The sequence below is a fragment of the Hypomesus nipponensis genome, chromosome 18, assembly GCF_054491055.1.
Source record: "Hypomesus nipponensis isolate SF chromosome 18, ASM5449105v1, whole genome shotgun sequence".
Taxonomy (NCBI): domain Eukaryota; kingdom Metazoa; phylum Chordata; class Actinopteri; order Osmeriformes; family Osmeridae; genus Hypomesus; species Hypomesus nipponensis.
The window spans coordinates 2,415,496-2,440,160 of NC_140378.1; the positions used below are offsets into that span (position 1 = coordinate 2,415,496).

General features: G+C 42.4%; 1 protein-coding gene across 4 annotated transcripts in view; it reads right to left on the reverse strand.

Moving 5' to 3' along the window:
• Positions 1-232: 232 nt before the first annotated feature.
• The window catches only part of znf335 (zinc finger protein 335), a 36,737-nt gene continuing 12,304 nt past the window's right edge, over positions 233-24,665 (reverse strand). For 3 of the 4 annotated variants that reach the window (XM_084680447.1, XM_084680446.1, XM_084680449.1), the window contains exons 16-28: positions 24,448-24,544; positions 24,235-24,323; positions 23,245-23,507; positions 21,990-22,122; positions 20,362-20,565; positions 19,388-19,530; positions 18,727-18,866; positions 18,531-18,631; positions 2,853-2,939; positions 2,635-2,718; positions 2,417-2,476; positions 1,452-1,557; positions 233-982 (exon numbers count right to left, since the gene is read on the reverse strand). In XM_084680447.1, coding sequence (XP_084536573.1) covers positions 861-982; positions 1,452-1,557; positions 2,417-2,476; positions 2,635-2,718; positions 2,853-2,939; positions 18,531-18,631; positions 18,727-18,866; positions 19,388-19,530; positions 20,362-20,565; positions 21,990-22,122; positions 23,245-23,507; positions 24,235-24,323; positions 24,448-24,544 — 1,629 coding nt within the window. In that variant the 3' untranslated portion in view covers positions 233-860. The remainder of the gene's footprint in view (positions 983-1,451; positions 1,558-2,416; positions 2,477-2,634; positions 2,719-2,852; positions 2,940-18,530; positions 18,632-18,726; positions 18,867-19,387; positions 19,531-20,361; positions 20,566-21,989; positions 22,123-23,244; positions 23,508-24,234; positions 24,324-24,447; positions 24,545-24,665) is intronic. The other variant, XM_084680450.1, reaches the window with a different exon arrangement.

The following is a 24,665-nucleotide window of genomic DNA, read 5'->3' on the forward strand; positions in this document are numbered from 1 at the left end:
CAGTACAATATGTGCTATTGCTGAGGTCAACCCATTAAATGTGCCTTCTGGGCATAAGAGTGACCAAGGTGAATTGTCTTAGAAATAAAATACTTTTCCTAAAGAAACGCAAAAGTAACTTAACGCCTTACTCTCTACAGCAAGTAGCTAATTAAGTAACGTAACTAGTTACTTTACAAGGAATGTAACTAGTAACTGTAATTAGTTACTTTAAAAAGTACCCAACACTGAATGAAAGTGAAAGAGTTTATACAGTCTTTGTTAATAATTTGGTATCATCTTGGAGCTTATTGAGCATTGTTTTCATTGGCTAACAAAGTCAAACAAACCTTATATTTTCCATAATTCAAACAGAATCTGTACAAACGATTAGGTTCATAAACATTCACAATCAAACACTTAACTCTCAGACAGTAAAATCCAAACAGCTCTTTACGACAGGCATATCTATTCTCACATATCATTGAAAATAAACAATTTGTTTTGGAGAATTCTCTTATTTCAAAGTACTTCAGTCCATTTGAAGCAATGCTTCTAAATCTAAAACATGATTTCAGCCATCTAATTTCCAAAGTGGTCCAGGCACGTGCCAATAGGTTGATTTAAGTACAGAGTGGTCCAACCTAGTCGGCCTCAAAACTTTAATGCACAGTCCCTATGATTAGATTAGGACGACACAGGTGCGATATTTAGGATTTACAAATGCTCTCAATAATATGTTTGAGAATTCCGTCAGAAAAGACAAGGACTTTCCATTTTGCAGCTACGAGTCCCAGCCTAAGCAGTCCAAGGCCACAGATCCTATGTTGGAGCTCATCTGTCCATTCTCCATGATTGAAGGCCACCAACGGTACAGGGATTCACTCGTCAGTGAAGTGGATGACGTCGTACTGGATTCCTTGCTGCTGCAGCTGCTGCAGTTGTTCTGGCGTGGCCTCCGTGTAAACTGTCTGGGTCTGGCTCATGGCTGCGTCTGCTACGGCTACACACACAACCCCGGAGAGAGTGAGAAAAGGACACGCGAAGAATACTTAGTTCAACTTTAAGTAGTTTTTTGGGGTTTTGCACCTTTTGAGACATTCAAGATAACCTAAACCAACAGGAGAGCAAGCCAAACAAATTTAAAAAAATAACGGTAATCATACTTTTTACAATGACTGATGCAAACCTATTATGTACCATATTAGACAACTTAAATGAAAGTTGATAATTTTACGTCATGTTCATTCTTCACACCCTTATCAACCTTTGACAAGGAATCGCAGTTTCATCTATCGAATAGTAGTCATACAAAGATGAGAAAGTTGTGAGAGCTATAACCTTAAACTGTTGTAATAGTGACTGTATGGAGTAAATAAATCACAATCTGAGTCCTCGTAGTTCTAAAACAGGAGGGAGTCGTGACTGTTCTTCTTAGTTTTAGAAAAGCAAGGAAGAGTGACAGCTCTAACCTGACACTGCAGAGTGGGCCGCAGTCTCTAGGTCCTCAGTGCTGACTATCTGCTGCTCAGAGCTGATGGGTAAATAACGAATCTGTCCATCATGGCTCAGGGCAATCTATACACACAGGGATTGAAGGCACTAAACATTAGTCATGGCACTACACACGTTAGCCAAAAGCACCAATGCCTTGCCTGTGAAACACAGATTGCCAATGCACATTTCAGGCCTTCATGATGATGTAGGTTCCAGAGGAGCTTGGAGCATGACAGAGTAGCGCAACTTGGTTCAATAGATTTTCTACATACGGCCATATAGAGTATATCGACTGAATTTACATGTAATGTTTGTGAATCTTAGAAGTTCATCTGTGAATATGGATTAATTTAACGATAGCGTTCACAAGGTTTCCCACAGATTAGAAAGCAATTTGTGGCGGGGGGTTGTTTCATGTCAGACCGGGGGGTGGGGGTCGGGGGGAGTTCAAAATAATTCCTTTGTTAATACTTTGTTACACAGAACTTTATTATATTGAATATTAATCCTTAATGCTTCACACCTTCACAAAATCAACAACAACAAACAAACAAACAATTTCTTCATATGCAGGTAGCAACGCTAGTACTAAATAACTATTTAACTGGTCGGCTCCATGACACCGGGTAAGTAGCTAGGGCTCCTGAGACTGCTCACCAAAAGAACGAAGGGGAACGGCGTATGTATGCATCGTTGCTAACGTGTGCTGATGTTGTGACTGTGTGTATGTGAGAGACGCGTGAGTGACAGAGACGGAGGAAGAGCAGGGAAAGGAAATGCAGCTGAACGAATATGCTGCGTGTTTTAGCCTAAAAAGTGCTAAAAACGTTTTTTTTTTTTTTTTTTACAAAACGCAATGTGGCGATTGGTGGTGATTCTGTGGTGAACTGCCACTAATTAATCTATGTGTGGGAAACACTGCGTTTGTGTGCCAGCTCACCTGCTGTTCCTGGAGGAAGGTACCATCATGCTCATACTGGATAATCTGTCCATCTGGCATCTGTTGAGATAAAGATACATCCTTTCATTACAAACAATTTTACTATGGTGGTTCACCATAGACTAGACATCATTAGGCCCACTTTTGTAACCTTCACAATAATGATTGGCGACATGCACTTCCCTCCCTCCCTCGTCACCTCACCTCACCCCACCCACCTGTATGTGGTTGCCGTCTGCCACCACTACATACTCCTGTGGGATCAAGTGCTGGACTCCGTCTTGAGAAATGATGTACTGGACCTGGCCGTGGTGCATAAAAGAAAAAGAAGAAAAAAAGTAATGACACGGTTTACGTGAAAGTGACACAGGTAGAGGATTGTTCCAACTGTTCTATCCCAGACTGGTCACGTCTCTCCTGAGTGAAAGTGTCGTACCTCCGTCACCTGGTTGTCTCCCGTCATGAGGTGCTGTACGGTCTGGCCGTCCACAGTGGTTATCTGCTGGATGTAGCTGCCCTCCTCCTGCAATTCAGCACATGATGTACGCGGTCCATCAAACTTTAACGAACTACAGGCAGTATCTCAAACTGTTTCCATGTTCCAGTGCCATCTTTACTGTTCACACTTTCACTATGGTTTAGATCAGGGGTGTCAAATGCTGGCCCGCGGGCCAGTAACGCAGTGGTGGGGTGTTAGGGCCAGCAAGCCCATTTCTGCTGGCCTCAACACTATCACTGACTTATGTTTTTATATTTTTGGGGGGTGAAATGCACGGCCTGCCACTGCAGTAATGCACCGCTAATACTATAAATCCCAGAATGCTCTGCTAGTGCCTTGGCGCGTCAAGACGCGCAAGCATCTCCTCCTCTGTTTTCATTCATTCGCAACCTCATGCTACCAGTCACCTCGGGCAGATGTCAGACACTTCTCCCAAAAAATTGAAGGTGGAAAACAGGAGCTTTCTAGACAGGTGGGAGACAGAATATCTGTTCCATGGGCAGAAATCGCGGGGGGACAGGGGGGACACAACCAATCCTGGGAAAAATATGATTTGTCCCCCCCAATAAATCACTGTAAACATAACTATGTAACTTAATAACAATAACATTAATAATATGCAATGAAAGCGCTTTGCTGATTATGGACACAATGGTGCTTTTTAAAGTTTAAAATGATTGCGAACCCCGCCCTTGGTCCCACAATGGTTTGACCCACAGCCCCAGGCCTCAGCAGTGATGCAGGTGCTAGTGATGGGAAGTTTGGATAATTTCACTAATTCAGTTCTTGGAATCTTGGAATTTGTTCATTTCTGCATTTAAATAATGTATCATGACGGTTTGTATGATTTGGTCATTTATTATCACACTAGCATTTAATTATCACGGCAAACAATTAAACTGCACTAAACTTTAAGTGTAGATGTAAAGTGAAAATAACAAAACCAGTCAGTATGATGACTTGAGCGAATATCATTCACGCCCTAGTAAAACAGCGGCCACGCGAAAGGGAATGAGGAAACTGTTTCCTCTACAAAAAAATACATTGCAGGTCACGTGAAAAAAGGATCCAAAGACTCGTAGAAAGACCGAGTCGGGAAATGAACGAATCGTTCGCTTCCTCTAGCTACAAAGCCTATGCAAGTCACGTGAAAAATGATCCAAAGACTCGTAGAAAGACCGAGTCCGGAAATGAACGAATCATTTGTTTCCTCTAGCTACAGAGCCTATGCAGGTCACGTGAAAAATGATCCAAAGACTTGTAGAAAGACCAAGTCGGGAATTGAAAGAATCGTTCGTTTCCTCTAGCTACTAGTACAGAGCCTATGCAGGTCACGTGAAAATTGATCCAAAGACTCGTACCCGAAGACCGAGTCGGGAAATGAACGAATCATTTCTGGAGGAGCCTATGCAACAGTCCCGATGCGCGGCCACAAGAAAATGAACAAATCACTCTAAGAGGACTCTTTACTCCAAAGTCCTTGAAAGGATTCGTTCAAAATGAACAAATCGTTCACGAACGACTTCATCACTAGCAGGTGCGTGCGTGAAAATATTTAGTGGCTGATGTCCAGTAAGTAGTTGTAAGAAAGGATTGGCTTGACAATTGATTTCTACCACTCAATACAATAAAACATGCACAACTGTCAGTCATCATTTTCCCTGCATTGATCACTATGTTAGCTAGCTAGCTAAGTAACATGACCAGCTTTTTGAATTACAGTCAGTGACAGAGAAGCTAAGCCTGGCTTCCAGCCCAACTTACCCCCACCCAAAAAAAACATTTGGTCAGGAAGTTGGGTCTGGAGGGGCTCGTATTGGGGACAAACTATATAAAACCAGGAGCTGGGCGGACCAATGAAATTGCCAGGGCGGGCTTTATACGATGATGGACAGATGATCAACAGTAACATAATCAACAACGTCACGAAAGAGCGCTTGGGTTGAATTTGTTTTCAACAAACAACATATTACGTTGCTCTGATTGGTTGTAGGTCTATCCAATTGAGCAAAGAGGCATTTGTTTTACGAGTTCGGTTGAAACACGCCCCATAGTCACAGCCCAACAAAGAGTTATCAGACTCATATTCTGACTAGAATTCTGAGTATGACAATGTCAGGCTAAGAGAAGCTAGCAATGCAGTGGTTTTGTTCCTTATCTGACAAGGTGACATGAGTGTCTACCATTTGAAATGCACGTAGCTAACGTAGCTAACGTTAATCCAGTTAATCGCACCATAGGGATTTCACTATGTTGGCAGGGTGCACACATACTAAGATGGCTTCATTTGCATAGCTAGTAAACAAACCGATGGAGCAAACATTAGCTAGCACCTATTCCATTTGGCGTTGTCAAAGATGGAAACTTTGCTATCGTCAATTTAATCCAAGATCAGCACGGATATTGTAGTTCTTCAAAATCCATTTGCCATGGTTAGCGATACTGAGTAAAACTATATTCTACCATTGTCATAATTATCTTAAATGGTCTTGTTGCAAAAGCTAAATCATCTCTAGGGACTTTGAAGCACCTGTGTGTCGATTTTGAGTAAAATGGCGATAGCAAAGATGGCAAATACCACACAAACGGAATTGGGGCTCGCTAGCTCTGCAAATTCGGCTATTCTGGGAAGACATCCTATATAAAACCAAAACATGAGTTATTAATATGACGAAAGGTTGCAGTTTGCGTTGTGTAAAGGGTGAACTCTATCCTGGCTGCCAGCCCAACTTCGCCCCACCCACAAACAAATTTGGTCGGGAGGTCTGGAGGCTCTCGTATTGGGAAAAACTACATAAAACCAGCATCTGGGCAGACCAATGAAATTGCCAGGGCGGGCTTTATACGATGATAGACAGATGATCAACAGTAACGTAATCAACAACGTCCCTTGGGTTGAATTCGTTTTCAACAAACAGCATATTACATTGCTCTGATTGGTTGTAGGTCTATCCAATTGAGCGAAGAGGCATTTGTTTTACGAGTTCGGTTGAAACACGCCCCATAGTCACAGCCCAACGGAGAGTTTTCAGACTCATATTCTGACTAGAATTATGAGTATGACAACGTCAGGCTAGGTGAACTCATACAGCTGACAATCCTTGTCAATGCAATCCGTTTCACCTTTACTAACTGTCTAGCTACCTGGTAGATCGAAGGCTATTAGAATATAGAAGAATGGTAATAAATGATAGAAGCCCATCTCCTACTGTAAATAACCTGCAAAATTGCAGAAAAAATAAAGATGTACATCAGAGCATTTCAGGACACCAAAACGCAAACAAATAGCCCTAGTGGCCTAATCTCAAAGACTAATTGATAAAATGTTCATAAAATGATGCGAAATTTGCTAATTGAATGTTTCAAAATGATGCCATTAGGCAGAAGAGGCACCAGATGACAAACAGACAATAGAGCTGCAGGTAGGCAGGAATAGACTGTCAGAGACAAGGGGTCTCAGGTAAATTTGTTGAGTCTATTATTTGGCAACATGACGGGTTCTCTTCTTTAGACTTGTAAAATAGGGACATAATTGGACAATGCCATGGATACCCCCACTCTCTACTTAAACTGGTGACTGAACCAAGATTAGTTTGAGGCAATGGTATTGTTGTTGTGATTAATTGTGTAGTATTGGGTATTGGTAGTTAGGAGGATGGCAAACACCTTATGTCTTTTCTAAGAGACAGACTGAGTCAGTGAGGGTGGTGAAAGGGAATAGCCAGGTAGAGACTTCGGACGACAGTGTCACAGCCATGGCAGGACCGGGGGTCAACCTTTTTGCCAGCAGCACCAGTATGGGAGACAGTGGCACAGCACTGTGTAGTCACCTTAGTGGTGGCACAGAACCATATCAGCCACACCCACAATTTATAGAACTGCAGACTCTTGCCAACAAAGTGTTGACACTTCAAGAGAAATGGTTTTGCGATTTTCCCCAACTTTATGGTTCAATTAAGATTATTTTAGATGAGACTGCACCATGCCCATTGTAATTACAAAAACTGCACCCATACAGTGTACTGTACATACTGGCCTTTCTTGGTATTGCTGGTTGTAAATACTGTACACCTGCATTCATACATTGACTGTTAAAAAAACACTACTATAACTACATTTGAACAAGTTGAGACAACCCTTCAGTTACTAACTATAAATTATCCAGGAGTATTAATTATGGTTCCTCAATACACATTTAACATATTACAATGTAGGCTGTGTTACAGCAATCATTTTGGTGTCCCCCTCAGAAATTGCTAGAGAAAATGTCATATAATGGTCCCCCCCAAAGTTAATAGCAGATTTTTGCCACTGATCTGTTCACGACCGTAAAGTACATACCTGTTTGTGAAGTGCGGAGTAGGGATAGATACCCTTACAAAAAAGAAGTATAAGTATACATAAGTATATTTCATGAACTCAAAGTGCACTACACAGGTTACTTTAGAGTATTCCAAAGTATACTTTGAAGTACTTGAGGAAGTATACTTGATGAACTGAAAGTGCACTACACAGGCTACTTTGCAGTATTCAAAAGTAAACCTTGAAATACACTACAAGCGTACTTTAAAATGTACTAAATGACCTAAAAAGTGGGCCAATTCAGTTTACTTAGTACAAAAAAAGTGTATAAAAGTACACTGCTAGTATACTTTAAGTAACATGATAATAGTATACTTTTTTCACTAAGTATACTTCTTTTTTTGTAAGGGTACCTGGGGCCTGTTCCATAAAGGCCGCTCAAAAAACCTAGACTTAAAGTCCTAAACCAGACTTGAATAAGTTTAATTAGTCAAGCGGGGCTAAAGCGGTTCCATATAGGCCAATTTCAGCTCATGTAGTCCTACTAATTCAAGTCAGATTTAAGTAGTCAAGCTAATTGCGCGTGCACCCTATTCTTAAGCAGCCCGAGAGGTAAAACAAGGATCATACAATCCACCACGGCAAAAGAAATGCACACGGCCACGTGACTTCTTCCAGAAAGAACGTTCCCTTTAAATCGTGTACAATGACAGCTTCCTCATCCACCGCTTCAATCAAGATAAAATGACACGCCATGATTGAAGTCGTGAACGATAGGCTGCGTAGGAGGACCTTTTTAGACCTTTACTTCGTTGATTAAAAAAACACCCTCTAAACTCATCTAAATCGACTTTTTTGACATTGTTTAAAATAAATAGCCTACTATTAATCAATACATTATCCAGTAGGCCACATGGTTTTTGTGTCTGGGAAACGGAGGGTGGATCGTTCCGTTTTGCAATTGTAGGCTACTGATAATTATATTGCTATGATAATTATACTTGGATAATATAGATTAAGATATAGGCCTATGCCTGATGCCTAAACATTTGAAATCACAAACTAACATTCATACATTTAATGGCTATGGTGTGTAGCCTATCAAAGCATTGTTCATCATTGTTTAATGCATTAGGCTAAATGTAGCTATATGCTATTTAAGTTGATTTTCTATCAATGTTGAACATATTGAACTGATGAGATTAAGAAATGTAGTATACGTCGTAAATCATCGTTTTTCCGTTAGGGTCAGTGTTACAGGAACGTCTGGTTAAACACCAAGTCACGCTAAACCTGACAGTTAGTCGGACTCATTTGTAGTTCATTCCATAAAACGGTTCGAACCATAAACCATAAAGCTAGCTCAACTTAGTTCGAACTCGGTTACTATGGCAACTTAGATTGCGAAAGAAGTCTGGTCCGGGGCAGGCTAACTGTCAGGCTTAGCGTGAGTTCCCAGATAGCACACATACGTCCGGCCGACGTCGGCTTAAGATCGAAATGTTGTGTTCTATTCATAACATCGGATAAGCGTCGGCAAATGGTCGGATTTCTTCTCATCTCTGTGTTCTATTTCAAACGTCGCAGATACGTCGGCTCATCATCAGATCATCACTGACTATTTCAGGAAGAACGTTCCATCAAGGGCGAAATAGTCAATCAAACATTGGGGGGGACAGCTGTGGGACTTTCTGTGTTGGGCTTACCCCATCTTACCCCATCTTACCCACATACATTCACTCACAATGTCAGTTAAGAGCTATTAATGTCAGTCTGGTGTCCTGTACCTTAAAACATGTTATGAACTACTACTCTGTTAATAATGTCTAAAATCTCCAGAAACAAACTTTTTTTTTCTCTCCAAAGAAATTACGGACGTCAGCTGATGAAGTCTCTCTTTTTCATTTTTGGCCACAATACTGCGAAATACAACAGCAACGCAATTCCATAGGGATGAAAATCATGAAGGAAGAAAGAACAAATGTCAAGACTCTTGCTAGATAACCCAATTCAGAGGACAGGAAAGTAGCCCAAAAAGCTGTCAAAGCTGCTATCCCAGTTTGCTGTGAAGCCAGGCTACATGCTGTATAGGTTGCTGTCGGCTAGCTTGTCAAAAGTCCCATACAAGATGTATAGTCAGGGCCGGCCCAAGGCATAAACGAACTAAGCAGCTACTTGAGGCCCCATGGCCACCAGGGGGCCCCCCAAGAGCACTTTAAGTTACAGCTTATTCTTTTAAAGTTAATTAAAATTTATATTATGTTAATGGTAATTATACAAATTTGCAATAAACTCAATATTATGTTTACCGGCTGGAAAGGAAAATAATAGCTATTATTATAGTTTCTTCTCCCCGAAGAAACGCCGGACCAAAAATGAACGTTAAACACCGCAGCGTTTATTCGAAGAAATACGGGGACTGTGAGATCGAGGTACTGACAACAGAGGTGGAGGCGAGAAAATGTGTCCTGTTTGGCGGCCTGTCATCAGGTATTAGTGACAAAAGAAAGTCGGCAGAATGGAAAACTAAAGTAAAGTGCATTACAAATAAAATTATTATTAATATAGGGCCATCAATGCTGTGGGTTCAGAGAACCGGCCCATAACAGAAATTAAGAAGAAATGGTCCGATATAAAACATTAAATGAAGAAACGAGTGGTGGCGCATCGTAACAGCATGGCAGCTATAGGGTTAGCGTGAAATGCATTTCCTGAGTGATTTTGTCGTTCGTTTGACAGCCTCAAGTTTAACAGAAGTTATTAAGTGGTGGCGGTATAAACAGAAGGCTATATAGCATTTCCCGTTTTGGGTTTGGCATTTTGATGTGATTATCCACATTAATGATCAAACTTTTAGTTTAATGTTTTTGAATAGTCAACGTCATAAACGTACTGGTGGAAACTTTATTTTTAATGTTTGGTGAGTCTCGGCATGTTACAGAGCCAGACAAGACTTTGCGTACGGTCCGCACATTCTCACGTCTGCTCAAAAGTTTCCGTGAAGGCCCGCACATTCTCACGTCAAGTAAATCTTTATACATCACAAAGTGTGCGTGAAAACCAGCGTACGCAAGCTTTTTGTGCGTACGCAATGTTTATACATGAGGCCCCAGGTGTTCAAGACGGTAGCTCAAAGTCAATGACATCTCGTCCCCGCAGGAGCTCAGCACCACTGCCAGGCTGCTCCAGCACCTCTGCTGATATCCCCAAGCCTATCCGGGGACACCGTGGTCACGTGCCACACTACTCTGTCTGGTTTGATGTGTCACTGTTCCATGCCCCTGTCTATAGAAGCAGCCGCCAGACCTGCAAGCAATGCAGCAGGAAGGGGAACATCATGAGGTCAAACCTTGTCTGCAGGGTCTGCCAGCTCCACTTGTGCCTCAATGCTGAGCGCAACTGCTTTGTCAAGGACCATGAAGCAGTTGCCTAAGTGAATCAACTGGCCTGAACTGGACTGACACAGGAGAAGAAATTTGTTCATTATGCAATGTTCCTGGTCTATGACAGTGGCCAGTCCTCAGGAGAAAATGTTCTATAGTATTTTTTGTGTTTTTAAAACCATGATCTTCGTGGCTGCTGATATTTCATTTGTTGTTAGAATGATTTTGTATTCATCAAGTATTTATGATGTTATTAACTTTTCTTGTATCAATTATAACGTTTGTTTCAAATGATATTATTTATTTACAATTTATATGCCAATTTTATTATTTATTTCTTCTTATTTGGCAATATTTTGACTGTTACTGTTGTAACTAGTCAAATGTTACAACAATGTTGTTGTCTTGTTATCGGTTCCAGAAACGATTCCAAAACGGTTCCGAACTGAATGTTGTGTATGTGTATTTGTTGAATGTGTTTTTCTTGTATCACAGTCAAGCCAGTATCAGTACCTCAAGACAGAGATGTCTCTAAATAAATGTTCCTTACAATCGCTCTGTAATTTATTTTACCCTAGACGGGCAAGTGCTCATATATGAGCTCTTTATTGACCTTGATTTGCAATGCAAAGATGAAAAAATATTGATAAATTAAAATGCAAAAAATGTCCTGTACCATCCCCTATTAGCTTTCTGAAGTAAAAATTTAGAATTTCCAAAGATTTCAATGAGTGCCCTATAAAGGGTTAACTAGACCTTCCTGTTACACTGACCCAACAGGTAAACAATGATTTACCACGGATATTCGCATTTTCATGTTCAACATTGATAGAAAATCAACTTAAATAACCTACATAGGCTAAAACATTTAGCCTAATGCATTAAACGATGATGAACAATGATTTATACACGCCACGTTACGTAGCTAGTTTGTGATTTCAAATGTTTACTGTAAGCATCAGGCATAGGCCTATCTCAATCTAAATTATCCGAGTATAATTATCATAGCTATATTAACATGTTAACATACGTCTACAATTGCAAAACAAACCTAAATCCATAGGCTACATCCTCCAGTTTCCCGACACAACCATGTTAAAAGTTAGACTACTGGCTTATGTATTGATTAATAGTAGGCTATTTAAAACAATGTCAAAAAAGTAAATGTACGTGTTTAGAGGGTGTCTGTTTTTTAATCAACGAAATAACTAAAGGTCTAAAAAGGGACCTCAACCTACATAGCCTATCGTTCATGTCAATCATGGCGTGTCGTTTCATTTTGATGAAGTGGTGGATGAGGGATCTGTCATAGTAGGTGTAAAGGGAGCGTTCTTTCTGGAAGAAGTCACGTGGCCGTGTGCATTGCTTTTGCCGTGGTGGATTGTATGATCCATGTTTTACCTCTCGGGCTGCTTAAGAATAGGGTGCACGCGCCATTAGCTTGATTACTTAAATCTGACTTGAATTAGTAGACTGCGTGAGCTGAAATTGGCCTTTATGGAACCGCTTTAGCCCCGCTTGATTTATTAAGCTAATTCAAGTCTGGTTTGGGACTTTAAGTCCAATTTATTTGAGCGGCCTTAATGGAACAGGCCCCCAGTTCCAAATTTCTCAAAACCCGAAGATCAATAAGGTCCGAGCTTATCCATACCGCTATCGAGACTAGGGAATATAATGTAACATAACTTATGTCTCGAGAAATAAATCCGGTCATTTAAATCAAACCACTGGTGCACAAACATCGATTGTCTAATAAAATTACTCAATTCAATTGAATGGCCTGCCAACCGCCTTTAAACTAAAAGAAAAAGAAATTATTTGGCTCACGCCAGTAGCGGAGGAGGGGTGGGGGCGCCAAAAACTCTGGGCCCCGCACCCGAGGTGGCCCCCGATCTATGTTTAAAAAAATTATAACTTATCTTTGGCAACAAAACCTTGATTGTATCCATGGTAGACACTTTTACTAAACATATATAGGCCTACATTTCGAAACATTTGTTACATTTCGTAGGCTACTATGTACCGTGAGCTGAGCATGGAAAAACATGAACTAAACACACACAGCATCCTACCATTTCTCATTGACAACGACCATGCTTTCCCCCAACTTTTCCATTCTCTATCACATTTACTTGACAATTCCGATAAGCAGTTATATGGCAGAGAGGATATTCAGCCGTCTGAAAAGAGTTTCTTGCGATCAAGCATGGGAGAGGAACGGGTGTCCAACTTAGCACTGCTGTTCATTGAGAGGGACGTCGAGATTGACATTAACAAAGTAATTGCCAGATTTGCTAACGATAAGAACAGACAGATGATGATTTAAATAGACAAGGGCATTTGTTGTTAGCCTGGCTCTGCCCTTCTACGTACTTCCGCTCAATTTGGATTTTGCTTCTGTACTAGGTCTGGCCATTCGGTAGATAAGTCAGATTTTTCAGGTTGACTTTCTACCGGCGAATCAGCAAACAGAGGAAGTGGCTGAGAACGCTGATGTTGATGTTGTGCGATAGTTTGTGTTGTAGTTCCGTAATGGCGGCGGAGAAAGATGCCAGCGAAATCATTCGGCCCGTTGTGGTAACACTGCCGAATATCTATAAACTAAATCTTTTAGAGTTTTGTTGCTGGCCATGATGTTGTGGCCCTCTTCCCCACGGAGTTCGGGAACAGTTTGATTTTCCAGCTACGGCAGCTAGCTCTGTTACAGTAGTGGTGAAGGAATTGGCTAAGGCGAACGCTAGCGATTGGTTATGGCAGATCAGAGTGGCTCTGGGCAGATCCAATAGTTTTAAACTTCCCGCCTACAAGGAAGTCAACGCTTGTTAATGGAGTGAGACCAGACTCTCTGTACAAATGAAATGTACGAGAGTCTGGTTAGGACCAGGCTAATTTGTTGTGGCTTATGTTTCATGTCTGCATAGCCAAGATTCTGCCTTTGTATAACTAAAGTTAAATAATGTGTTTGTGTTTTGACCTGTGTGTAGGCTATGAGTTTGCTGGTTTTGAATATCCCAATACATGTCAGTTTGGAATAGAAAATGATTATAGTCTAATGGAATTTGAGTTCAATTGTAGCATGCCGGCTGTAGGTGGCCTACTGCAGTGTGCGTCACGCGTCCCACGCATGGGAGCTTGGTTCTTGTGTGTAGGTCGACACAAATTATTGCTGAAAGAATTGTTATATAGGCCTATGTTTGTTTATTATAAGTTGTCACTGTTAGAATGATTATAGGCTACTGTCTTTAACTTCATTTGGGGGGGGCTTATGACCTCTTCGTTGATTTGGATATGATGTATTTGGTAAATGGACAGATCATTAATCCCATTTTATGCATGGATTTGTGTAGGCTTACAGTATACTGTGTGAGAGATTCTAATGAATGCTGAATGCGAGCCTACTGGCCTACATTTTGTTTGCACATTATGGGCTATGATGACTGAAAAATCTTAATCTTAATAACAGGGGGCCCCCCAATCATAGACACATCCATTGCTCCGCCCCTGGCTCACGCCCTACTTCGCTGCATTTCTCATTGTTGATGGCTACAATGGCTGAACGTAGCAGTCAAAGGCTTGGCTACATTTTAATAAAGCCAAAGATAAGGACGAAGCGCCGTGTAATATATTGTAGTGTCCCTGACATGGATGGTTATAAGCCAGAGACCAGACGTGCTATTTCCCTACAACATCCTGAAGATCAGGAGACTTGTCTGAGCACTCCACCCAGCTGCTTGTCCAAGCACTTGTCCTCTCCAAGTTGGACTACTGCAACTCGCTGCTCGCTGCTCGCCGGTCTCCCAGCATGCGCGACCCGCCCTCTTCAGTCTACAATCTACCCACACGCTCCCACGCTACTCCGTTCCTCATTTCCCTCCACTGGCTACCCATCACGGCCCGCATCAGATTCAAGACCCTGGTACTGACCTTTCGAGCAGTGAACAGGACTGCACCCGACTACATCAAGTCTCTCCTGCAGCCTTACACCCCCACCCGCCAAATACGGTCTTCTTCAGACAACAACCTGGTGGTCCCACCGCTCAAGACCGTCCGGTCCCAACACAAGCTCTTCTCCTGCCTGGCACCCCAGTGGTGGAATCAACTCCCCACCTCCATAAGAGACACAGACTTTCTCTCCACCTTCAAAAGAAGGCTCAAGACGCACTTGTTCCGGGAGTACAACGGTACTTAGGAATGGTTTGCTGAACCCAATGCTAGATTCCTCAAGGATCACAATGACTCTTGCTTAGAGACTTGTTGCTCTTGTTGGTTAGTGGTAACTGATTTAAACGGTTGTATTCGTTGCGAAATATTCTATTTTAGTTTATCTTATTTTTATTTTTACTGTTGCTTGCTTTTTCTACAGGTACACTTGCACTTTGAGATTCATGTTGTTTAATTGTAACTTGCTTAACTACATGGTGGTCTTATGGTTCTTCCCTTTGGCACTTACTTTTTGTTTGTTCACAATGTGTGCTTCTTGTTTTGGCTACCCGCAATGCTTTGGGGCTATCTTGTTGTTATTATCAGTGACCTATGCACTTTGTAAAGCTCTCTCTTGGAAGTCGCTTTGGATAAAAGCGTCTGCTAAATGAATAAATGTAAATTTATTTCCCAGTGAAGACTTTTATTGTCTCGATAAACAGACATTTATTTAGGCTACTGCCCATGCCGAACCAACCCTCCTTACCAAATAGAACATGTTAGCAACAGGCTAACACAGCAGATTTCCAGCAGTTGCTAATAGCAGTGGAACACAGATTCCCCACAACAGCCAAAACTCAAAAGCCCCGAACCCACCAAAACCTCCCCTTATAACACCTGCTGTCCCCCGGAACTTCAAGGTGACCCCCCGTAATCAATCAATCATGTTCAGACATTTCTTAGTCCGCTTCCTACAGTGTAGGGTCGCCACAATATGTTCGAAGATAATTTATTGTAAGGGGGGGGGATCACTACTGCAATGAATAAGCACCTCAACGATGTGCATCAGCCAGTGGTGGCTGGTCAATAGAGGGCACTAGGGCGCCACCCTCCCTGGTGAAAACCGTTTTAGATTTTTGTTTTTCATGTAATATATTTTCTAAACAATGACCACTCATTTTAAGCATGACTGTGTTAAAATATACACAATAACGTGTTGTGTATATATATATATATACAAAAATTCTGTTTTGAGATGAATTTACTTCATGCTTGACATCTGGGGCGCTAAAATCGCCCATAGAAACACCTACCAACCTGCTGGTGATAGGTGAATTGCTGACGATTGCTAACAAGAAACACATATTAAGCCAATCAGCGTCCTCAAATATTGTGCCTAAAGGGCGCCCCAAGCAAAGAGTCGAGAGTAAAGAAGTGATTTTGCAGCTGTAGGGCCTGTATCATGCAGTTTGTGTTCAATTGTATTAGGATGTTTACTGAATATTTCACAGCCCCACCTAGAATAATTTTCACCAGCCGCCACTGGCATCAGCTAAAGGTAAAATGCATAAGACTGTCTTCAAGAAGCAACAGTGCCAACTCCAGCTGCCGAGGACAATCCTCCTCGTCCACCCAAAGTATGGCATGGTGAGCGAAGTCAGCCCACCCCAACTTCGTAGCAAGTATCCATCGTTGACAATAATAAACCTCAATAATAAGAGCCAGGGCTCTATAGTACAACTATTTCACTCGCATATACCCCTAAAATTTGATGCGTGCAAGAACCGGAAAATAAAAATGTAAAATATATAATTGAAATTATTTACGAGCACAGTCATAGTGTGAGTAAAGACTACCCTCCCCCGCCCCGCTGCTCATCATTCAAAACATAGTCACCGGGAGCATGGCTCTGTGGGCTGCTTAAGCATCTTGTTAAACAATAACAGAGACAGAACAAAATACGGATGAGATAAGGAAGGTTTGGGTTTGGTTAGCTGGTCATTTAGCTATATCAGTTGCCTTTTGTTGAAACGTGTTGAACTTTTTATAACGTCTTGAACAATGACGGCTTGTCAATGTCACTTTTTGTCAACCAACCAATCACAGTCATTTATACAAGTTACTCATCCAGGTTGTGGATAGTACATCTGTAGTGGACAATTGTAGAATTAGCCAGAGTCAGGATCCATTGTGCCAATATGTGCTTCTTTTATCCAGCCTCCTCCTGAGAGCAACACGTTCCCCTTGTTCTATTTTACATCTGTTTTACTTAAGTTATTGTTATAAATGTTGTTCAGTAATCTTGTTTACATTAAGTGTGGCGTGGGTTGTGTGGGTGCTGCTGCTATGTTTAACATTTGCCAAATTCATTCATTTAGATGGTGGTTAGCTCAAGCTCAACCCAGAAAAGTATCGATAGTGGTATCGATAAAGACTCAAATTGTTAAGCAGTCTCGAAAATGGTATCAATATCGATACAAATTTACGATCCCCATCCCTAGCGCGGAGCCAACGTGGCTGTAACAAAAGAATACAACATTAGAAGACACAAAACACCACGACAAGTACAAGGACCTGGACATAAAGCAGAAGCGCCAGAAGGTAGAGGAGTAAAACTGAAGTCTGTTCCCATATGAAAAGGTGCATTATTATATCTAGAAAGAAGGGAAAACATGCTTTTTTCCAATGAATATGAAATCTGGGCCAGAGTTTTTATTTGGTCCCACTGTGTATCTGAGTTTGACACCCCTGGTTTAGATGATTTGAGGGACACCCGTTTGAAGCTGGAAGGAGAGATGGAGATGTGTGTATTTATCTTAGGAGTGTAACGGTACACATATTTGTACCAACAGTCAGATGAACAACACATGAGTCAGCCACATGTTTCTATTTTATGGAAACTTGGGTTTCCATAAAGTTGAGGTCAATCAGATGAAATTGGAGAAAACGCAGCAAAATGTTTCCTCATCTGTCCATATTTTGAGAAATGCTTGCGGCAAGCCAGCTATATATAGCGAATCGCAGTTTGTCAAGGCTTATAATGTAAAACAGGGGGTACTCAGCGGACTTGAACTGAAATATCTAAAAAGTCCCAAATAGAAAATGTTATACGTTTTCACAGTCATGTAGACGAGTCGTGCCCGTTGTACCAAACCGTGACCCCAAAACCGCGGTACCGACTATTACAGCTATAATGTATGCAGGGCTCGAAATTGGCACCCGCCAAGCACCAGGGGCGTGTAGATTTTTGGGCTGGCGTCTAAACTGTGTCCGATGCTCCGCCATTTGGCGAGTGAAATTGTGGAGCACTGCTCCCGACTACTGCGCCCGTCATGGTAAAAAAAAAAAAAGCTAGCAACGCCAACACGAACAGTTGTGCGCGCATCTAGGTGGCAGAAAACTGGGAAGATGGCCTATAACAGCTAGAGAATGACACAGATAATACAAATAGTTTGATTTTAAAAGACAAAAAAGGCTGAGGATGACAGCATATAAGAGAGAAAGCAATTCCCCATTGATATGTCACATCAGAATTTTGATTTGGGTCACTAAAGTCTTGAAATTTGAGTGAGTGCGTCGCCAGATAGACCGCATAGTCTTACTGGCAGCCTCTTGACTGGCATGTCTCTTTCTTGGTCGCGTCATGTCACAAAGTTCATAATTTTACAGTTCAGTCAATTCTACAACAAAAGTTTTGGGCTACACCAACAAAGTCAAGCAGGGCATTTCAAGAGATTCTGAAGGGAATTCTGATTTTAGCCAGCTGGTCCGATGCAAAGACCAAACCTCATGGACAAGGACAACCCATCTCACATTGAGCAAGAGGAGTAGTAGGCCAACCCTCTTAATTAACTAATTATTTCAAAAAGTAAAATTGGTTGATTTTGTTTAATCCATTCTGAGAGTGATTTACAAATATATTAAAATCATAGGTAAAGGCTTTTTTGGGGGGGGCTGGTAAGCCAAAAAGTTAATTTCGAGCCCTGAATGTATGTGTGTATGTTCATACCTGGTCAGAGAGGGTCTGGTCCTGGGCTACTATGATGTGCTCCTGGCCCAATACCTGCTGCAGGCGTTCGGGATTGATCACTGCCTGGTTAGCCTGTAAGGCTAGGAGACACACACACACACACACACACACACTACATGAAGGGCTTCTGTTTGAATGTATATTGTGTGTATGTGAGCATTTTAGCAAGCCTTACACTGCAGTGTGGCCAGGGCCTCTTCGTCACTGTTGACGATGATGGTGTGCTGGGGGGTGCACGAGCGGGGCTTGCGTGTGGGGGGGTCCTGGCTGTGGAGGCGCTCCATGTGGAATTTAAGGTGGCCGTTACGATTGAACCTGCCAGGTGTGTGAAAGAGAGACAGGCAACAAAGACCGATCAGGTAGGAAGGTTATTGATACCCGAAGGGAAACTGCACTGTTGGCAGCAGTGAAAAAGGAACAATATACTTCTCATGTGTTTTTTTGGTTGGGTTTTCCTGTAAAACACTAGAACACGAGACAGGGAGGGTTGTACTCCTACAGAGGGTGATAAGGGGGGGGGGGGGGCATTTGGTTTCCACAAGATGGCATTTTGTGTATAGCTCTCATATAGAAACAGCATTCCATTTGGGTGAGCCCACCCTGGATAACCATCCCACATCATCCCACCTTTCCTACAATCACAGATTCGGAAGATTACTGGAAAACATCAAAAATAAAAAGACCACTCGCGTGTGGAATTCAGTATTTTGTGGGGACCTCTGCAACTATTAGAGTGCAAACCCCCCCCCCAGGGTTCGATGAAGTGCTCCTCTACTCAACCCTCTACTCTGCTCTGCTCCCCGTTGGCGCTCTCTAATGTCCTCCCCCCTCCCTACCTCTGTCCACACAGCTCGCAGGAGAAGGGCTTTTCATTGGTGTGTGTCATCATGTGCCGCCGCAGGTCCTTCTTGTTCTTGGAGGCGAAGCTGCAGCTGGGGCACTTGTGAGGCCGCAGGTAGGCATGCAGCCCCATGTGAGTCTAATAATCATCATAATCACAATAATAATCATAATAATCATAGTAATAATAATACATTGCTATTTGTCATGTGCCTTTCTTGCACTCAAAGTGCTACAGTACAATATAATAAGTCTCATAACATACAACAACAGTAAGAACAATCACAATCAAATTAACTATAAAAAGGTAGGTTTTAAACAGTTTTTTAAAGCAGTCAAACAAAAGGGGCATTCCTTATACAAAACGGTTGAGTAGCCAAGGCTACAGGTGAGTAGCCAAGCTTATAGGATCAATGCAAGTAAAGGCCCCACCACTCATAGTTTTCAGTTTACAAAGAGGCTGAAAGGACGAGCTAAACGAGAATGGGAGGAAGTATACGGTGTTGCCAAAGGGGTAGGGGGAGGCACGATATATATAGCCGAATTGATACGGCCGCCATTTTGAATTAATTGAAAAACGTTTTTTCTCTACTTCTCCTACAAAGTGTGTCCAATCTTAACCAAATTTGCCAGAGATTATCTTCAGACCAAGCCTCACAAAGGTCATCACATTATTTTTTGATTTTCAGAACCGTTTGCTCGGTACAGCCAATCAAAATGTGCCATTAAGCCAGCAAACAGGAAGTTGGGTCGTATCTCAGCGAATCTTTGATGGATTCACACCAAACTTGCTGCATGCACTCGGAACCCTGTTCTGAGGATTTCTAACGTGTCATTTGACTGCTTGGCCACCCCATTACTGCTTGCAGCTATATTTCCCTATTTATTTTGTATTGTGCGATATAGAAAATGTTTGCAAGTGTGTGTGTGTGTCTGGGCACCAAAAGGGACGGCGTTGATTGAAACCCACCTTGACCTCAGGCCAGGACGAGGCTGTGAAGTCACAGTCAGGGCACTTGAAGGTCCCTGGGTCCAGATGGGCCCTCTTGTGGTTCTCCATGTCGGAGCGACCGTGGAAGGACTCCATGCAGATACGGCAGGAGAACCTCTTGGGGTTGAGGTTCTGCTGGGGGGAGCCCAGCGTGCAGGGAGAACCAGGGGCCTCACTGCTCAACTGTACCCAGGAACAGATCACAGGTTGGGGTCAGGCACTGGAGGGATTAGCCCTGAGCTAACTATGGGTCAATGGATGACAGTCAATCATAAAAGTGATTGACAGAGACAGTCTGAAAAAAGGCTTATTGTGTGCACCTTCTTGTGTGTAAAACAAAAAGTGAACTCTGTATTTTGCTTTTTGTGTCAACTGTGTTAAAGTATTTAGGTCAGCGAGAACTGATCTCAGTTTGGGAGTATTACGATAATACTGCACCAAGCATTCACATCCCACTGCAGAAAGGCTTTTGTGATGCGTCTAAGCCACTTTTTGCCTCAGACTTTTTGCACAGTACTGTACTCAAGGCCACAAAATGTTATTAAAAATAAAACAAATATTAATCTCCCAACACCTTCAAAGCAAAGCTCACTACTATCTCAATATAGTAAGATGAGACAATCACTACGTTTCCATTATGGTTTCAATTCGAATCTAGCTTTATTTGGACAATGCTAATTTTTGGGGCAACTGCTATTATCCTAACATATATGGCAGTGAATAAACCGAATCATTGGCGGAAAGCATGTCATATCCCAGTACGATACGTGGCGCTGTTTTCATTGCAACTAGTGGTGATACAGCCCTTTCTGCTTGACCTCTTCACCACTACCAACAACATCAACATATCGAGAAAGACGGCGAGAGTGAAGCTATGTCCCTCTACATTTTGTGCATGATGACAATAGGAGTACTGCGAATGCAAACAGCGCTATTGGCTCGCGCTGTCTGTTAGTTTCTGCCGGGCCGGCTCCCGGGAGCGACAACTTATCGTCTCTTTCAACTTCCAGGTCACAACCTGGGAGGGAGGGAGGCCGGCGGGATCTCAAGCATGCGCATAGACGCAGAGTCCAGTTCATAGCCCAATTCACCGTTTACAAGCATGCGATGTCCGAATTATCGACCGACTCGGACCGAGTTATCTCGGGATGTCGATCGGATCGTAGTCGGACCGCAATTATTCGAACAAAGGTGTTTACAAGAAATGATAATTCTATTTCGGTCCAAATAAGCCAGTAATTCGAATCCATGTAACCACGGTGACTAATATCATGACATGATTATTTTATTCACTGTCATGACACCATGTCAAAGTGTTCCATGTGTGATATAAAGACAAAATAATAGTTTGTCATAATCCCCCTTTTCGACGTAACTAAAACATGAGTTTTCATTTGGTTGAGTGTCGCCGCAAACATTTAGATGTCAGATTTCAAAGAGGGGTTGTTGGCAAAATAGTTTAGAAAAACCCTAATTTTTGGAGATGACAATAACGTGTCCGATAATTGTGTCATGGGTTCGGCACTGCTAGACAGCAAAACTAAATTTTCGTAGCAAGAAAAGGGACTCACAATAAAGTTGTGTACTGAAGCTTGATATGGATTTACCTCCACCTGCTGTAGCTCCCCGTCCCCGAGCCCAGAGGTCAGGTAGTATTTGTCGCTGTGACCCTTGTGGTTGTCTGACCCCGACACGCCGCTGTCCTCCATGGCCTGGTTGGCTGGGGAGCTGCTCTCCACACTGTCAGGGACACAACACCAGGGTGAGAGGCAGGGCCACTTCTAACTTACCAATAATGCAAAAACTGTATTTGAATATGAAAAATATATGTTAGAATTTGAAATTCTGAGGGATCCTGAACATCTACGGGCACTAAAGGCCAAGTAAATCGTCCAGGTTCTCAGTTTTGCAAAAAACGGACACATGTGAACGCCCTCGTCTACATGGAACGCCCTCTCTGAGCTCTCGGAGAGCTTTCGGATCTCGACGTGCACCTCTTGAATTTCTTAATTATCCATCGGAATTTCGGATAGTTACGGATACCCCCCTGGCTGTGATTGGTCCGTATTAAAAACCACTTGCGTCAGGGGCGGGGTTGCCGTGACCAACAAGACAAACAGAATCCTTTGACCGCCATTGCTGTAAGTTTTTACAATTCATATTTCTGCTAAACAGTACATGTAAATCAACATCTGAATTAAAATGTGTGCGTATTTTATTGATGAAACGGCTCATTTGTAAATTTGCTTCGACCTCGATAACCTAGGTAAATAAACACTCGACAACGACGACTTCCATACAAAGACAGTTTCTCTAAGGTCGTCTTCCACAAAAAACCATTGCGCCACCTACTCTTCTGGCGGTGAATTGTTTTCAGCACCCACAGCCTACGGAGAACCATAAACAAAGTCTATCCGTCCGTATCAGTCCACCCGCCCATCCGTAAATGGAGTCGGAGTAGCATGTTTCGGCCTTTAGAATCATCAATGCAGAATGAGATAGATATTATACTCCAAGCAGCAGTCTTTTCGAACAAAGTCAGTTTCAACAATCTCACAGCTGGTGGTAATTATTATTACACTTAGATTCACAACAGCCTGTCAGAAACCAAAAGGGCGTGTGAGAGAAGAAAACAAGTCTCAAAACAGACGAGAAAATGCTGATTGACAGCATGGCAGCTGCCCAGTACAAAAAGAGTCTTGGGTCTAAAATAACCTCATGACAAATAAACGAGTTATGAACCACTATATTCCAGGTGTGGTTGAGGTTGGTCGCTTTTATCAAATATCAAACTAGGCTTCCAAAACAGTTACGAATGTCCTGGCCCAGACACCACATGGAAGTGCTGTATCTGGGTTGTACCTGTATCCGGGGCCCGTGCTGTGGATCTCTTCCGCCGCTTGTTCCACCACCCTGAAGTCCTCCGCCCCCTCGTACGCCTCGATGGCGATCTGCGCCAGCTCGCCCGTCTCTGCGCTGGCCGCCTCGTAGGCCTCCTGCACCACCGTTTCGCCGTTCTCCGATACATGGAAGGTCACGACCTTCTGGGGCTGGCCCGGCGCTGAGGCCAGGCCCGTCCAGGAGCCTGCCTCAAGGGCCCTTCCATCAGACTTCAACACTGCCACCTGGGGGTAACACATAAAAAAGTAAAGCAAAAATGCTTTAAGACAGAATTAAATGGATAGACTTAAACATGTTCTCAACATTGCACTTTTATACTGCAGCACAAATGCAGAAGAAAAATATTTATTGTTAAGATGATTTTTGCGTAAAAATCCTGGGTGCCTAAGACTTTTTGCACAGTACTGTACTTCCAAGGCTACAAAATGTTCACAGAGGAAGTAACCAAGTACTGGATGCAGCTTGACATGATGGCACTACACAGTTTGTCCATGTCTATGTTTTATCTGCAGTTACACACACAAAGTAATATGTACGACTTGGTAATGGTTGCAAGATTTCTTCATAGTTTTTACTCTGTGAGACAAAAAAGGGCAGAATTAGGTTTCTATCTATTTACAGATTAATCTGAACATCCCGCTGTCACTTTAAAATTCCAGCCTTTCAGAGAGACGATGTGTATTCATGATGCCATGGTAGCAGTGAAAAATTCGTTATAGTTTGTTAAAAGCCTCAAATATAAATATATATATATATATATAATTTATTATTATTAGATAGACTGGATCAACCTAGTCAAGGCATTACTGCTATATCACACTGTACCGGGTCAGTATAACAATGGCCATATCGCTGCATGAGGTACTAGAACAACACGCGTCCATCCTCTCAGCCAACCCTTGTTTCGTGTGCAGAGCACTACAATAGAATGGGCTAGCCCAACCTACGTACTTGAAGGGAGTTTCCAACAAGCTCCCGCGCATTGCTCATGTTCAACAGCAGGTCCAGGGCATTCTGGGCCGACAGGTCAGTGGACTCAGCTGAGGAGGGGACCAGAAGGGAGTGAGTTTGTTTAACCACCACTTTCTGAAGTGAAATGTGTCCTTTTTTTTTTTTTTACGAGGACTTGTATGTGAATCAAAGTTTGTATTTGCAAGGTTGTACCTTGTTCATAGATAATGGTGGTGTTTCCCAAGGCATCCTGGGTGACTGAGGCATTGTCCATGCCCTGCATGGCTTGTAGCGTAACAGGGTCCACCACCTAAACATCACACACACACAAAACACACCAGAGGCCTGTTACATAAAGGATATTACCTTCTGGCGTGATGCCACATTTAACTTAATTAACCACTATCATTCCAAAACGTATGTTTAAAATC